Source organism: Acanthochromis polyacanthus, chromosome 10 (genome assembly GCF_021347895.1).
Source record: "Acanthochromis polyacanthus isolate Apoly-LR-REF ecotype Palm Island chromosome 10, KAUST_Apoly_ChrSc, whole genome shotgun sequence".
NCBI lineage: Eukaryota > Metazoa > Chordata > Actinopteri > Pomacentridae > Acanthochromis > Acanthochromis polyacanthus.
The window spans coordinates 3791254-3808160 of NC_067122.1; the positions used below are offsets into that span (position 1 = coordinate 3791254).

Consider the following 16907-nt stretch of genomic DNA (forward strand, 5'->3'; position numbering starts at 1 on the left):
ACCAATAGTTCTGATTTTTTGGATGTAATGTACAGTAAAGGGCTTCGCCCAACTATTACTAAGCCTAGTCGAATAACCTCTTTTTCTGCTACATTAATTGATAATATTTTTGTAAATTTGCCTTTGAACATTGTTAAAAGTGGTCTTTTGATAAGTGATACAAGTGATCATTTACCTGTATTTCTTACTCTTGACTGTGAAGTACAAATAAACAAAGAAAAATATAAAAGAATGCTTAGAATGCGAAATGAGGAAAGGGTAAATAAATTTAAGGAAGATTTAATGAGGGAAGACTGGAACAGTGTTTATGATGCAAACAATGTAAACAAGGCCTATGAGGATTTTTTACAAACATTTCTGTGGTTATATAATAAAAACTGCCCAATAAAGACAGTGGAAGAAACAATTAGAAGTAATAATAAGCCATGGATAACAAAGGGGATATTGAAATCTTGTAAGAAAAAAATAAGCTTTATCAGCACTTTATAAAGTATCGAACAGTAAATTCAGAGAAACGTTATAAAGCATATAAAAATAAGCTGACTAGCATAATTAGACAAGCAAAAAAGATTATTATACAATTTTGCTATTGCAAAACAAAAATAACATTAAAGGTACATGGAATGTTTTGAGAGATGTTATAGGTAGCAAAATGACTATTTGTCAACCGTCTTATTTACTAAATGAACAAAATGTGGAAATTCGTGTAGAAAAAATGGCACATGAATTTAATTATTTTTTTGTGAATGTCGGCCCAAACCTTGCAAAATCAATTTCTCCAGATGATAATAAAATACACACGTGGACAAAATTGTTGGTACCCCTCAGTTAAAGAAGGAAAAACCCACAATTCTCACTGAAATCACTTGAAACTCACAAAAGTAACAATAAATAAAAATTTATTGAAAATTAAATAATCAAAATCAGCCATCACTTTTGAATTGTTGATTAACATAATTATTTAAAAAAACAAACCAATGAAACAGGCCTGGACAAAAATGATGGTACCCATAACTTAATATTTTGTTGCACAACCTTTTGAGGCAATCACTGCAATTAAACGATTTCTGTATTTGTCAATGAGCGTTCTGCAGCTGTCTACAGGTATTTTGGCCCACTCCTCATGAGCAAACAGCTCCAGTTGTCTCAGGTTTGATGGGTGTCTTCTCCAAATGGCATGTTTCAGCTCCTTCCACATATGTTCAATGGGATTCAGATCTGGGCTCATAGAAGACCACTTTAGAATAGTCCAACGCTTTTCTCTCAGCCATTCTTGGGTGTTTTTGGCTGTGTGTTTTGGATGGTTGTCCTGTTGGAAGACCCATGACCTGCGACTGAGACCAAGCTTTCTGACACTAGGCAGCACATTTCTCTCCAGAATGCCTTGATAGTCTTCAGATTTCATCGTACCTTGCACACTTTCAAGACACCCTGTGCCAGATGCAGCGAAGCAGCCCCAAAACATTACTGAGCCTCCTCCATGTTTCACCGTAGGGACAGTGTTCTTTTCTTCGTATGCTTGGTTTTTGAGTCTATGAACATAGAGTTGATGTGCCTTACCAAAAAGCTCCAGTTTGGTCTCATCTGTCCAAAGGACATTCTCCCAGAAGCTTTGTGGCTTGTCAACATGCATTTTTGCAAATTCCAGTCTGGCTTTTTTATGAGTTTTTTTCAGCAGTGGTGTCCTCCTTGGTCGTCTCCCATGAAGTCCACTTTGGCTCAAACAACGACGAATGGTGCGATCTGACACTGATGTACCTTGGCCTTGGAGTTCACCTTTAATTTCTTTGGAGGTTGCTCTGGGCTCTTTGGATACAATTCCAACGATCCGTCTCTTCAATTTGTCATCAATTTTCCTCTTGCGGCCACGTCCAGGGAGGTTGGCTACTGTCCCGTGGGTCTTGAACTTCTGAATAATATGAGCCACTGTTGTCACAGGAACTTCAAGCTGTTTAGAGATGGTCTTATAGCCTTTACCTTTAAGATGTTTGTCTATCATTTTTTTTCGGATGTCCTGGGACAATTCTCTCCTTCGCTTTCTGTTGTCCATGTTCAGTGTGGTACACACCTTTTCACCAAACAGCAGGGTGACTACTTGTCTCCCTTTGAATAGGCAGACTGACTGATTATGAGTTTGGAAACACCTGTGATGTCAATTAAATGACACACCTGAGTTAATCATGTCACTCTGGTCAAATAGTTTTCAATCTTTTATAGAGGTACCATCATTTTTGTCCAGGCCTGTTTCATTAGTTTGTTTTTTAAAATAATTATGTTAATCAACAATTCAAAAGTAATGGCTGTTTTTGATTATTTAATTTTCAATAAATTTTTATTTATTGTTACTTTTGTGAGTTTCAAGTGATTTCAGTGAGAATTGTGGGTTTTTCCTTCTTTAACTGAGGGGTACCAACAATTTTGTCCACGTGTGTAAGTTTGAACAGTGAGAGCAGAGTCTTGCAGTCTCTGTATCTAGGTGAAATTGATGAGAATGAAGTGATAGCAATGGTTTCAAAACTGAAAAGTAAAAAATCATGTGATAGTGATGGTCTAGATATGTTCATTATTAAAGAAAGTATACATTGTATATTAAGCCCATTAACCTACATATTTAATTTGTCATTCAGTACAGGGGTATTCCCAGATAAGATGAAGGTAGCCAAGGTTATTCCTCTTTTTAAATCAGGCGAAAGGAAATGTCTTACAAATTATAGGCCAATATCTTTACTGTCTCAATTTTCAAAAATATTGGAGAAGCTGTTTGTTAAAAAACTTGATTCTTTTATTGAAAAACATTTGTTGTTACATGAAAATCAGTTTGGCTTTCGAAGTCGCCACTCAACAGCCTTGGCATTACTGAAAATCACTGAGGACATTACCACACAATTAGATAATAGGAATCATACAATTGGAGTTTTTATTGATCTTAAAAAAGCCTTTGATACGCTTGACCATGGAATAATGATATCCAAACTACAGAAATATGGAATTAGAGGGATTGCATTAGATTGGGTCGCTAGTTATTTAAAAAATAGACAACAATATGTTGAGTTTGCAGGTTATCAATCCAAATTAGAAACAATTCAGTGTGGAGTTCCACAAGGCTCAGTATTAGGGCCCAAACTTTTTATTTTATATATTAATGACCTCTGTGAATTTTCAAAAGTGTTGCGCTTTGTCCTTTTTGCAGATGACACAAATTTTTTTGTGTCTGGAAATAATTTAAAAACATTAATAAAAACGATTGAGACAGAAATGGTCCTGCTTCGGAAATGGTTTAATAAAAATAAATTATCATTAAATTTAAGCAAAACAAAGTTTATGTTGTTTTCAAATCAAAAAAGTCCAGAAATTGTAAACTTGAATTTAAATGGACAGTGTATAGAAAGAGTGTCTGAATTTAAGTTTTTAGGAGTATTCATCGACGAAAAATTGAAATGGAAGTCGCATATTGGACATGTAAAGAAGAAAATATGTAGAAATATAGGTGTGATGAGTAAAGTTAAATATTTGTTAAATTATAATGCATTGAGAATATTATACTGTTCTTTAATTTTACCGTATTTGGTATACTGTTTGGAGGTTTGGGGTAATTCATATCCTACTCATCTGTTACCCTTAGTTATTTTACAAAAGAGGGCTCTTAGAATAATTAATAAAGTCGCTTCAAAAGAGCATACAACAAAACTGTTCCTGAAGTCAGGACTATTAAAATTGAAGGATTTAATTGTTTTACAAACATTAATAGTCATGCATAAAGCAAAAAAAGGCTTGTTACCTTGTGGTTTGCAAACACTTTTTACTTTGAATAGTGAAAAAAGTAGAAGAAATCTTGACTTTAAATATAAATCTGCAAGAACGACTCTTAAAGGAATGTGTGTATCTGTCGCGGGTGTGGAAAAATGGAATTCCTTGGAAAAAGAAGTGAAGCAATGTTCAAACATTTTGCACTTTAAATGCAAGTTTAAAGAAAAAATATTTAACATTTACGCAAAGGAGCAATAACAATGATGTAATTGATCTGTAGATTGATTGTGGCCATCTGATGTTTTTTGTTGTGGTTGTTTTCTGTTTGAGTTTGGAAAAAAGACTGGGGTAGGAGTTAAAAAGACTTATTCTTCATCCTACTCCTGTTCTTGTACATGGGATGTGTGTATTTTGTGCTTTATAAATTGTATCCATTTGTTGTTGTTTTTTTTTTTACGCATTACCATGGAAAAGAATAAATGAAATGAAATGAAATGAAATGAAATATATCAGATAAAGAAATGATCTCTTTTCCACTGATCTTTAAGATAAGACTGAAGTTATTTTGATGAATTAGTAACATTTCAGTCACAGCTACAGTCACTGATGAATAGAAAACTGCATTAAATGAGTCGGACTGTTTTTTTTAGTGCTGCTTAAACCAGGAAAAAGAACTGGTCTGGTAATGAGGTGGAGCATAGAGACATGAGGAGACTCACAGCAGCTTTTATCCAACATCAACCTTCACCTGGACTCACCTGCATCGTCTCCTGTCTCACCTGTGTGCAGCTTTTTCACTCACTCTGGGCATTTCCACATCAGGATTCATTCTGTGCACAAACTCAGCAGCTTGTTGAATCTTTGTTGAGTCAGACGTGGAGCAGCTGCAGAGATTCATCAACCTGCTGCCTGATGTGACAAACGGCTTCTTCACTGCTGTTTTCTGACACATCTGATGGTTCAGCTTCCACCTGCAGAGTAAAAACTAAACGGAGATGAACAGCAGCTCCGCTCTCATTTAGGAAAAACGTTCAAACTCCCACAACTGGACTCATCTGACATTTTCACATCTGTGCTCTACAGATGTTGATGTTGCAACAGCTGACTCACCTGAGATACACACTGTCCTCTGCTGCCTCCTGGTGGACACTCTGGTCAATCACAGCAGTCAACCACAGATCTGAAGGGATGATGGGATTTTTCTACAAGGAATGTTTTGGACTCTGGACACTGAGTGTGAACTTGGAGGAGCTTCAACTCTGCGTTTGTTTCACTGTCAATCTTTGTTTCTCTTCTTGTCTCTTTGTTAACCACGTGGGGTTACTGCATTTGGTGCGGTATCTAAGGTCCCCTGCTCAATTGTGGAGTTACAGGTCAGCAGATCAAGTAGGAAGGGATATACGTAGAATGATCAAAATTGATAAAGAGTATCATGCATAGGCGTGATTCTGCCATCTACTGAGGGCTCGTCTACTTTAGTATGTCGTCCAAAATGTGACGGAAACGTGGGTGCCTGTACAGCTCAAAGGGTTACGCAGGTGAACCATGTAGAGGGGCTGGTCTCAAACACAGCAGCCCGGGTTCAATTCCTGCTTGTGGCCCTCTGCTGCATGTTCTCCCCATTTTCTGTCTCCTCTATCTCTCCTATCAAATAAAGCTGAAAAGGCCAAAAAAATAATATAAAAAAAGTGACAGAAACGTCATAGTTTAGTATGTCGTCCAAAATGTGACAAAAACGTCATAATCAACCACGCCTGACGTGTATGTCAGCGGGGCTACTGCATTCGCTTCGGTATCTGGCTGGCTGGGTAAGTATGTATGTATGTGTGTATGTCCGTTCCGATATCTCTGCAAGTGCTGAAGTCAGGAAAATCAAACTTGGCACTGAAGATCAGTCTAAGATCCCCTGCTCAGTTGTGGAGTTAGAGGTCAGCAGATCACGTGGTTCAGACCTTTACTGAGGGCTCGTCCGGTTCCCCCTTCAAATGAAGCTCACTGATCTCTCTGATGGAAAATAAACTAAACGCTGGAACATACATGACATGTTGTGTGAAAGTCACATTTCAACTCCATCAAATTCCAGGAGAGTCGCTAGGAATCCTCTTCTAGATTTGTTGTCAACAGACTCAGTGTGGAAAAGAGAAAGAAGAAATAAAACACCAGATGGTCGCAGCTGAAATAAGATGACTGATTTATTGAAGGAAGTTGTTGAGTTAACACAAATCAAACAACACAGGTGACAGAAAAAGGAGCAACGGAGGGCGACGGATGCTACTGAAAAGAAATCAAGAGAAACTACAAGAAGATTTCTGACTACAAGTTAGAACCAAACTGAACTCTCCTACGTTGAGCAGATAAAAGTCCAAATGAAAACCCTGCTTGGACTCACCTACACTCACTGCCCACAACTAAAGCTACAAACAGGAGAAACACCTGCTGTGGAATTTTCAGGACATTTCATCTCAAGCAAAAACTAATATGTGCTGGAAAAGTCCTAATTAAACACCTGAAGGCCCTGAGTGTTATTTACAAGCTGAGTCAGGATGTGTTTCACGATCATGTGTTAATAAAGGTCAGATTGAATCATTACCAACCATGACGTCATGCTAATGTGAGGACAAAACTAAAAGATAACTCTGGAACATTCCCACAAACAGACCAAGGGCTGAAAACCTGGAATTGAGGCTCCAAGTGGGCAGATATCAGTCAGAGTGGAAACATCCTGAAACTTCCTGCACACTCTGCAACCTGACATCAACCTCCAACGGATCAAGTCAACATTAACTGAACTTCTCCATCATTCACTGTGTGGAGCTGCAACACTAAACTATACAGGAACAACACACTTCATACTGGTTCCCAGTCCACCTCCCAGTAACATGGTCCAGTCAGAGTCTCTACACACCAGCTGCTGCTGCTGCTTCAACCTCTGGATCATCAGGACACTTCATCCTCTCAGCACAAACACCGTCCTGATCAGCACCACTTCCATCTGCAGAGAGAAGAAGAAAGATCAGAGGAGATGAATGAGTTTGATCAGCATCAAATGTGTTTCTCTGCACATTTCACTGCAGTCCACAGTGGAAACAAACTGCTGACGGTCATCAAGCTTCATTACTGCACAAACTCTTCACTTACAGCTTCACTGAGAATCTGCAGGTTTACAGGAGACACTGGATCTTTGCTTTGATACTGACTGTGTTCAGTAGAAAACTGCTGGAAGCAGCAGAGACTGATGGAACCTTCTACTGACCTCAGAGTCTTCAGGCTGCAGTCTGGACTCTCCTTAAGATCTAACAGATGTTTCACTGATGAATCCTGCAGGTTGTTCTCACTCAGGTCCAGATGTTCCAGATGGGAGGGGTTGGACTTCAGAGCTGAGACCAGATAATCACAGCTGATCTCTGACAACCTGCAGCGAATCAATCTGAATAAAGAATGAAAGATGTGTATAAAATCATTGATGATCCATCAGATGTGTTCAGGTTCTGAATGTGCAGATCAACATTACTTTGTCCTCATCAATCATCCATCCATCCATCCTCTATACACTGCTTTATCCTCATAAGGGTCGTGGGGGGTGCTGGAGCCTATCCCAGCTGACTCGGGCAAAGGCAGGGGACACCCTGGACAGGTCATCAGTCTGTCACAGGGCTACATATACAGACAAACAATCACACTCACATTCACACCTACAGGCAATTTAGAGTAATCAATTAACCTCAGCATATTTTTGGACTGTGGGAGGAAGCCGGAGTACCCGGAGAAAACCCACACATGCACAGGGAGAACATGCAAACTCCATGCAGAAAGATCCCAGGCCCACCCCGGGATTCGAAGCAGGGATCTTATTGCTGCAAGGCAAAAGTGCTAACCACTACTCCACTGAGCAGTCCTCCTCATCAATCAGCTTTTCTCTAAAAGCAGCACAGTGACTTTGTCCTTCTCTTATTGTGGATCATCATCATGTCAGCCTTCTACACACATCATCCACATGTCAGCACAACATTCATCCACCTATTCATGTCCATACATCAGTAACATGCTGCATCATCAACAGGATCAGGATCAGTCAAATAAAACTCAACACAACCAAACAAATATTTAGACTTCACTCACTAAACTTTGTCTCTTCAGACTGATCTGAGTTCAGAGGATCTTCTGGATCCAGATGTGACTCTTCAGCTCAAATTACAAACATTCATTTGCTTTAACAACTAACACTCAACATTTTACACACTTTCTGCTACAAACACAACTTCTGACACAACAAACTGAATTGAGAACAAAAAACAGAAAATATGAAGCAGAGCAGATTTACAGCTTCATGGATGGAAGTTCTGTTGAACAGAAATGAGCTTCAGTTGTCATTAAACACTTTAGATCTACAACAGTAACAGACAGACAGTGAACTGACCTCAGAGTCTTCAGGATGCAGTCTGGACTCTTCAGAAAAACACTCAGATGTTTCACTCCTGAATCCTGTAGGTTGTTGAAGCTCAGGTCCAGATGTTCCAGATGGGAGGGGTTGGACTTCAGAGCTGAGACCAGAGAATCACAGCTGATCTCTGACAACCTGCAGCGCCTCAATCTGAAGAAAGAATAAAAGATGTGAGTTGAGGAGACAAAGTTCCTTCCTGAAATCATTCAGAGTTTCATCATGAGTTCAGAGCTGAAGAAGCTTCAGAAGGTCCAAGTTTACAAAATGGAAACTCCAAGCAGCTGAAGCCAACAGGATGCAGCTTCAAACAGTCCAACAGAAGCAGTGAAGAAGAAAACAGACGTTCCTATGAAGATCCTCAATGTGGATCAGTAGAACATCAGCCTGATGGCTGCAGTTTAGAGTCACCACAACTTTACATCACATTCATCTCAGCACACAAACAAAACATGATGTCTGACCTCAGAGTCTTCAGGATGCAGCCTGGACTCTCCACAAAACCACTCAGATGTTTCACTGATGAATCCTGCAGGTTGTTCTCACTCAGGTCCAGATGTTCCAGATGGGAGGGGTTGGACTTCAGAGCTGAGATCAGAGAATCACAGCTGATCTCTGACAACCAGCAGCTCTCCATTCTGAATAAAGAATAAAAGATGTGTATAAAATCATTGCTGATCCATCAGATGTGTTCAGGTTCTGAATGTGCAGATCAACATTACTTTGTCCTCATCAATCAGCTTTTCTCTAAAAGCAGCACAGTGACTTTGTCCTTCTCTTATTGTGGATCATCATCATGTCAGCCTTCTACACACATCATCCACATGTCAGCACAACATTCATCCACCTATTCATGTCCACACATCAGTAACATCTGCTGACCTCAGTCCACTCTCTCATCAAAGGATCAACATCAAATCTCTTCATTCTTTCATTTATTCCTTCTTCTTCTTCTTCTGTGGAAATCAGCTTGCTAGCTTTGTCTCCTTCACATCTTCCAGTGTGTCTCCAACAACAGTCACATGTCATCTGTACATTACAGAGGGATTCTGATTCCTGCTGTTCACACTGACTGTCCACTGCTCTCTTCCTAACACAACTCCACTGGAAGGAATCACTTCATCAGCTCAGCTCACACTAACATCAAGCTTCAGCTTCTGACTCACTCTAATCAACTTCCACACTGTTGACAACTAAACTCCTCTTTGACTTCCTGAGGCTCCACTGCAGCTCAGCACAAACACTGTGGAAACACAAACATACTGACTGGATGTGTGGAAGTCACACTGCTGAAGCCTCACATCACTTTCACATCAGCTTTACATTCAGACACACAGCAGGACTGTGGATTCTGTCCTCCATCTGGAACTCTGCAGTCAGCTGATCAGGGCATTTATTCACACTTCAACAATCTCAAACATCTTCAAAATGTTTTCAGGAAAATACTCAAAATTTATCAACAACAAACTCCAAACTTCAGTCAAGGATTTTATTTGAATATATTGAAAAACCATCAAGAGTGAACTGACCTGAGAGTCTCCAGTTTACAGTTTGGACTTTGCAGTCCATCACAAAGATGCTTCACTCCTGAATCCTGCAGGATGTTTCCACTCAGGTCCAGTTCTATCAGATGGGAGGGGTTGGCCTTCAGAGCTGAGGCCACGACTTCACAGTGACTCTCTGAGAGTTCACAGTCATAAAGTCTGTTATGACACATAAATGGCAAAACATGTTATTATGAAAAAGGACACTTTATATTTCCTTCATGCATTTGATAGAAGAACATCTGGACTGGTCCTGTTGGACATTTAGTTCTTCAGCTGATCTTCTCTGATGTTTGACATCAAACTGAATTCTCATCAGCCTCTCTCACACCTGCACACTTTCAATCTGGAATAATTATCTCTATAATCTCAGTGTTTAATCTGCAGATGGAGGACAGAAGATGGACTTCCATTCAGGCTTCCATAGTGTCCAGTCTGTCAGTGTGATCTGATCCCACGTCTGAATCCACAAAGTTATCAGGAGAACATCTGGATCAGAACAACATTTTCTGTCTGAATGTTCACACAACACTTACAGAAAGAATAAAAACAAAACAATTCAAGAAAAACATCACAAATTACTTGAAATAAATTAAAGAAAAACCAACTCAAAAATAATAACAGCAGTAATTCCATTAAATCAATTCTCACAGACATCAGGAATGATTCAGATCTCATATTTAACTCTAAAGAAGAGGAAAAAAATCCTTTAAAAGCTGTAAGTCTGGTTCTAGAAGATGCTTCCAGAAGCTCCTCATGTAAGAATAACTGATGCTGAGATAAAACCTGGACAAGAACCTCTACAGTTCTTCATGTGTTTCAGCAGATCTGCATGTTTGCTCCATCAGCCAAAGGAAGAAACTCACAAGAAAAAACTGTCAGATGGAACAATTATCAGAATGAAATAGAAAAACTGTCATCATTCATTTAACAGCTTTAAACAACCAACTGAAAAATCCACATTTTCACAGAGTTTCAACATCTGAGACTAAACACAGCTGACATGGAAAGTTAGAAATAAACTAGTGGAACACTGAGAAGAATGAGAATGTTCTAGTGAGAACATCTGAAGAACTCAACTACTGATCTACTCTGACTGATTATCTTCATCACATCTAGACTCACCGAAACTTTCTGCAGTTCCTCACAGCTGGAATCAGTCTCCGTTTTCCCTCCCATGATGTTCTGTACTTGTTCAGGTCCAATTCATCCAGAACCTTCTCTGACATCTGCAGCATGTAGGCCAGAGCTGAGCAGTGGATCTCAGAAAGTTTCTTCTCTGATCTGTCCTCTGACTGCAGGAACTCTTGGATCTCCTGATGGACTGAGAGATCCTTCATCTCCATCAGACAGTGGAAGATGTTGATGCTTCTGTCTGGAGACATTTCATAACTGTTCATCTCCTTCAGGTTGTTGATGACTCTCTGGATCATTTCTGGACGGTTCTTTGTCTGACCCAGCAGACCTCTTAACAGTCTCTGGTTGGACTCCAGACAGAGGCCATGAAGGAAGCGAACAAACAGGTCCAGGTGACCATTTTTACTTCTCAGGGATTTCTCCATCACTCTCTTCAGGAACACATCCAGAGTGTCTCTGTTCTCATCTTTCCAGTCTTTTCCCAGGAAGTCCTCCAGAACCTTCTCCTTCCTCTTGGTGTAGCAGTGGAACATGTAGACTGCAGCCAGAAACTCCTGAACGATCACATGGACAAAGCAGAACACCTTGTCCTGGTACAGTCCTCTCTCCTCTTTAAAGATCTGTGTGAACACTCCTGAGTACTTTGAGGCTGCTTCCACATCGATGCCACACTCTGTCAGGTCGGACTCATAGAAGATCAGGTTTCCTTTCTGCAGCTGTTCAAAAGCCAGTTTTCCCAGAGACTCAATCATCCTCCTGCTGTCTGGACTCCAGTGTGGATCTGTCTCAGCTCCTCCATCATACTTGACCTTCTTGATTTTGGCCTGAACCACCAGGTGGTGGATGAACATCTCAGTCAGGGTTCTGGGCAGATCTCCTCGATCTTTGCTTCTCAGCAGCTCCTCCAGAACTGTAGCAGTGATCCAGCAGAACACTGGGATATGACACATGATGTGGAGGCTTCGTGATGTCTTCACATGGGAGATGATGCTGCTGGCCTGCTTCCCATCACTGAATCTCTTCCTGAAGTACTCCTCCTTCTGTGGGTCGGTGAACCCTCTGATCTCTGTCACCATGTCCACACAGTCAGGAGGGATCTGATTGGCTGCTGCAGGTCGTGTGGTTATCCAGAGGCGAGCAGAGGGAAGCAGATTCCCCCTGATCAGGTTTGTCAGCAGCACATCCACTGAGGTGGACTCTGTAACATCAGTCAGGACCTCATTGTTGTGGAAGTCCAGAGGAAGGCGACACTCCTCCAGACCGTCAAGGATCAACACAACCTGGAAGTCTTCAAACCTGCAGATTCCTGCTGCTTTGGTTTCACTGAAGAAGTGATGAACAAGTTCCATCAAGCTCAACTTTCTCTCTTTCAGAACATTCAGCTCTCTGAAAGTCAATGGAAACATGAAGTGGATGTCCTGGTTGCTTTTGTCTTCAGCCCAGTCCAGAGTCAACTTCTGTGTTAACACTGTTTTCCCGATGCCATCCACTCCCATTGTCATCACTGTTCTGATTGGTCCATCTCTTCCAGGTGAGCCTCTAAAGATGTCTTCTGGTCTGATGCTTGTTTCTGCTCTGTCTGCTTTCCTGGATGCTGCTTCAATCTGTCTGATCTCATGTTCATCATTGACCTCTGCAGTCCCTCCCTCTGTGATGTACAGCTCTGTGTAGATCTCATTCAGGAGGGTCGGTCGTCCTGCTTTAGCGACGCCCTCAAACACTCTCTGGAACTTCTTCTTCAGACCACGTTTAAGTTTACGTCTACACACTGCAGCGGCAAGTTCTGAATGAAAAAACAACATGAGATCAATGAATAAATGACAGTAAATATTCCAACAGTTCATCTTCCTAAAGACTGATTGTGTGAAGATATTGTGAGACTTTAGTAAATGTTCTGTTGATCAGCAGCTTCAGTCTTTACACAAATCCTCTTACTGCTCTGCAGACAGTCAGCCAGCTTCTCCTGCTTCATCCTCCTCAGGAACAACACTGTGATCTGCTCAAACATCTCTCTGCTGCTCCTCTCATCTTCATCATCACCCTCCAACTCCTCCTCATCCTCCCTCTGACTCTCTGAGCATTCTGGGTAATCTGGACTCATAACCTTCTGCATCTTCTTCAGCTCCTTCTTCACATAAGTCACCATGTTGTCCTCCAGCAGCTGGAACAGAGAAATGTGTCAATGAGTCCATCAGAGTGAAATCATGGAGCCAAACATCAGATCCATGTTGGACACACTGACAGTCCACTGGTCTACAAAGAGCAGCATGGAGACGCCTGAACACAACACATGGAGAACAACTTGTTGTCCATGAACTCACCATGAATATGGAGTCCAGGTGATGCTGCTGGACAGACTGAGCTCTGGGAACCTCTGAGTTCTGCTGCTCCACTCTGTGGATCAACATCAACAGTTAGATCTCAGTCCGTCTGTCCACACAGACAAATGACATCAAATCAAATGTATTTATAAAGCCAGTTTAAAAACAACTTGAGTTGACCAAAGTGCTGCACATGCTCACTGATAGACAGCAAAGAATGCTGTACAGACAATTTAAGAACATAATTTACAATACACATGTATAGACAATATAGAACTAGTAAAATCAATGAGTAAAACTAAATTACAAATTATAAAATACTACAACAGACAAAAGGGGACAGCAATGAGGAAGATCAATTTCTTAAAGAAATACAGTGCCTATCATAAGTATTCACCCCCTTTGATGTTTTACCCTTTTATTGCTTTCATAAATCAATCATGGTCAATAAAATTTAGCTTTTTTAACAAAAGAAATTATTGGAAAAAACTCTTTAATGTCAAAGTGAAAACAGATATCTATAAAGTAATTTTAATGACAGGAAATTATATAAATGAAAATAATTGTTTGCATAATTATTCACCCCCTTCAAGTCAGTATTTATTAGATGCACCTTTGGCTGCAATCACAGCAGTGAGTCTGTGTGGATAGGTCTCAAGCAGTCTTGCACATCTGCCCACTGCAATTTTGCTTCATTCTTCTTTGCAAAACTGCTCAAGCTCTGTCAGGTTGCGCGGGTATCGGGTATGAACAGCCCTTTTCAAGTCCAGCCACAAATTCTCTATAGGATTGAGGTCTGGGCTTTGACTCGGCCACTCCAGAACATTTACCAGGTTCTTTTTTAACCATTCCTGTGTAGCTTTTGCAGTATGTTTTGAATCATTGTCTTGCTGGAAAATAAATCTTCTCCCAAGACGTAGTTCTCTTGCAGACTGAAAAAGATTGTCCCCCAGGATTTCAGTGTATTTTGCAGCATTCATTCTGCCCTCTATCTTTACAAGCCTTCCAGGTCCAGTTCCTGAGAAACATCCCCACAGCATGATGCTGCCACCACCATGCTTCACAGTGGGGATGGTGTGTTTTTGGTGAAGTGCAGTGTTTGGTTTCCGCGAAACATGACGTCTTGTCTGATGGCCAAAACGCTCAATTTTGGTCTCATTAGACCAAAGAATCTTCTTCCACTTGACCATGGAGTCTTCCACGTACTTTTTGGCAAACTCTAGTCCAGATCTAATCTGACTTTTCTTCAACAGTGGCTTTCTCATTGCCACTCTCCCATAAAGCTTTGACCGGTAAAGAACCCGGGCAGCAGTTGCTAACTGCACAGTCTCTCCCATCTCAGCAGCTGAAGCTTGTAACTCCTTCAGAGTAGTTGTAGGGGTCTTGGTGGCTTCTCTCACTAGTCTCCTACTTGTAGGTCACTCGGTTTACGAGGGCGGCCTGATCTAGGCAGATTCACACAAGTGCCATATTCCTTCCATTTCTTGATAATTGATTTCACTGAACTCCGGGGGATGTTCAGTGCCTTGGAAATGTTTTTGTAACCATCCCCTGAATTGTACTTCTCAATAACCCTTTCCCTGAGTTGCTTAGAGTGTTCTTCTGTCTTCATGGTGTAATGGTAGCCAGGAATACTGATCAACCACTCTCTGGACCCTTCAGACAGGTGTTTTACAACTCAATCACTTGAAACACACCCACACCACTCAGGTGATCTTCATTTCACTAATTGTGAGACTATTGGTAACAATTTGATGAATCTCTATTGAATTAGACCATTAAATTAAAAAGGGGGTGAATAATTATGCAAACAACTATTTTTATTTATATAATTTTCTTTCATTAAAATTACTTTATAGAAATCTGTTGTCACTTTGACATTAAAGACTTTTTTCCAATAAATTATTTTTTAAAAAAAGTTAAATTTTATTGACCATGATTGATTTATGAAAGCAATAAAAGGGTAAAACATCAAAGGGGGTGAATACTTATGATAGGCACTGTATCAAGTTTAAACACCACTGAGAGCAGCCAGAAGCCATTGAAAACTTGAACATCTTGAGGTTTTTCTTGAAAATATCAGATTAGAAGAGGAAGACTGTTCCAAAGCTTTGGACTCTAACCCGACTGCAAAAGTTCCACCTCCGAGCAGCCTCAGTCATGGACCAGTTATTAGCAGTTGGTCTGATAAAGCTCATTTGAGGCTTTGATGTGGAGAAGGAGCAAAGAAGTTCAGAAATGTCACCAGGTGCCAACCCTTGCATGGCTTCATACATAATAATCAGTGTTGCCATCAGAGGACAGGTTTAAAGCTTTCCATTGTTTTGGTGCCAGTTAAAAGTTTAGTAGCAGAATTCTGCAGCAGCTGCAGACCAGACAGTGAGGACTGACCAATAACCAGGAACAGTAAGTTACAGCAGTCTAACATCAGGAAACTAGCGCCGTCATTACAGTCTTCATGTCTTTCTGACAGAGAGAGAACCAATCAGAGTGAGCTCCACTCCAAACATGTTTCACTTTGACAAGAGAAAAGTTTGTAAGAGCAACAATTGCAGCTGAGCCATGAATCGATTTTACAATAAAATCATTTTGAAATAAAGCCGTTAGCAGATAATGAATGCTGCATTTTAGGATCCAAGTTACACAACACGTCTCAGAGTGTAAACTGTGTGTCAGTGGTTTTCCACATTCCTGCTGCCGTCCTCCTGCTGTGACAGTCACAGTTTGATGCTGTCTCATGTGGTGAAGCTTCATCATGTTTTTAATTTATTACACAATGAACATTACACTGAAGTTTGACTTCAAAACATTATCACAAATCTAATCACAATAGCAGTCAGAGAAAGTTCAATTAGATATTTACCAGAAATCATACAGTCCTAATGAGGACTAATCAATAAGTTGATCAATGCTAACTCAGATAAACTGTCCCAAAACTAATCAGATCAGAGCTGCTGATGTGAAGCAGCATCATCCAGGACTGACTCCCCCACACTGGGGATGAATTAAAGACCATAGAATCAGCTACTGAATGAAACTCTGGTAACCAACACTGTTAAAAAACAAACAAACAAAAAAAAACCCACCGTAAACACTGAAAAAGCGGCCGGAATTATAGAAGCGACCAGTGAAATTTAAAATCCTGTTACAATTTACTGATAACAGGACCGGGAAAACCTGTTGACCAGCCACAAGACACCGGCCCACCAGGACAATACCCGCTATGCCAGATGGCCAGTCCACCCCTGGTTGTGTGTCTTTGTGTTCATGTTGTGTCTTTGTGAGGATGAACTACAGATCAGCATCTTACTTCTTTTCGACAGAAGGTTGTCGTCTTTTAAAGTTAATCAATCGACCCGCTGATCCATCACTCTTCATAGACACACAGCTGGGTTCTGGTCCTGGTTCTGGTCCTGGTTCTGGTCCTGGGTCCTGATAGATCCTGGTAGAAAGAGAGGAAAACCAGCAGGGAGTCAAATTCACTGTTTATCGGCCATCAACAAGGAGAAGAATGAATCTGGAAAAGTTCAAAGGTTGATGCTCTTCACAGTGAACATAAATCACAAATACACTGATCAACCAACATTAAAACCACTGCAAAGACACACAAAACAACTACACACAACACCACTGAAAAGAGACAATAAATAAGATGTCATGTTTGTTGTGTCCTCATCACGTTCATGTTGTGTGTCTTTGTGTTCATGTTGTGTCTTTGTG

The 16907-nt window shown here is 40.5% G+C and overlaps 1 protein-coding gene across 3 annotated transcripts in view; it reads right to left on the reverse strand.

The window, feature by feature from the left end:
• Window positions 1–5942: 5942 nt before the first annotated feature.
• Window positions 5943–16907, reverse strand: part of LOC127535872 (NACHT, LRR and PYD domains-containing protein 12-like) — a 64827-nt gene continuing 53862 nt past the window's right edge. The window contains exons 7-14 of one of the 3 annotated variants that reach the window (XM_051954796.1): window positions 13188–13260; window positions 12802–13027; window positions 10855–12649; window positions 9715–9888; window positions 8650–8823; window positions 8165–8338; window positions 7001–7174; window positions 5943–6739 (exon numbers count right to left, since the gene is read on the reverse strand). In XM_051954796.1, coding sequence (XP_051810756.1) covers window positions 6724–6739; window positions 7001–7174; window positions 8165–8338; window positions 8650–8823; window positions 9715–9888; window positions 10855–12649; window positions 12802–13027; window positions 13188–13260 — 2806 coding nt within the window. In that variant the 3' untranslated portion in view covers window positions 5943–6723. The remainder of the gene's footprint in view (window positions 6740–7000; window positions 7175–8164; window positions 8339–8649; window positions 8824–9714; window positions 9889–10854; window positions 12650–12801; window positions 13028–13187; window positions 13261–16907) is intronic. The other 2 variants (XM_051954794.1, XM_051954793.1) reach the window with 2 other exon arrangements.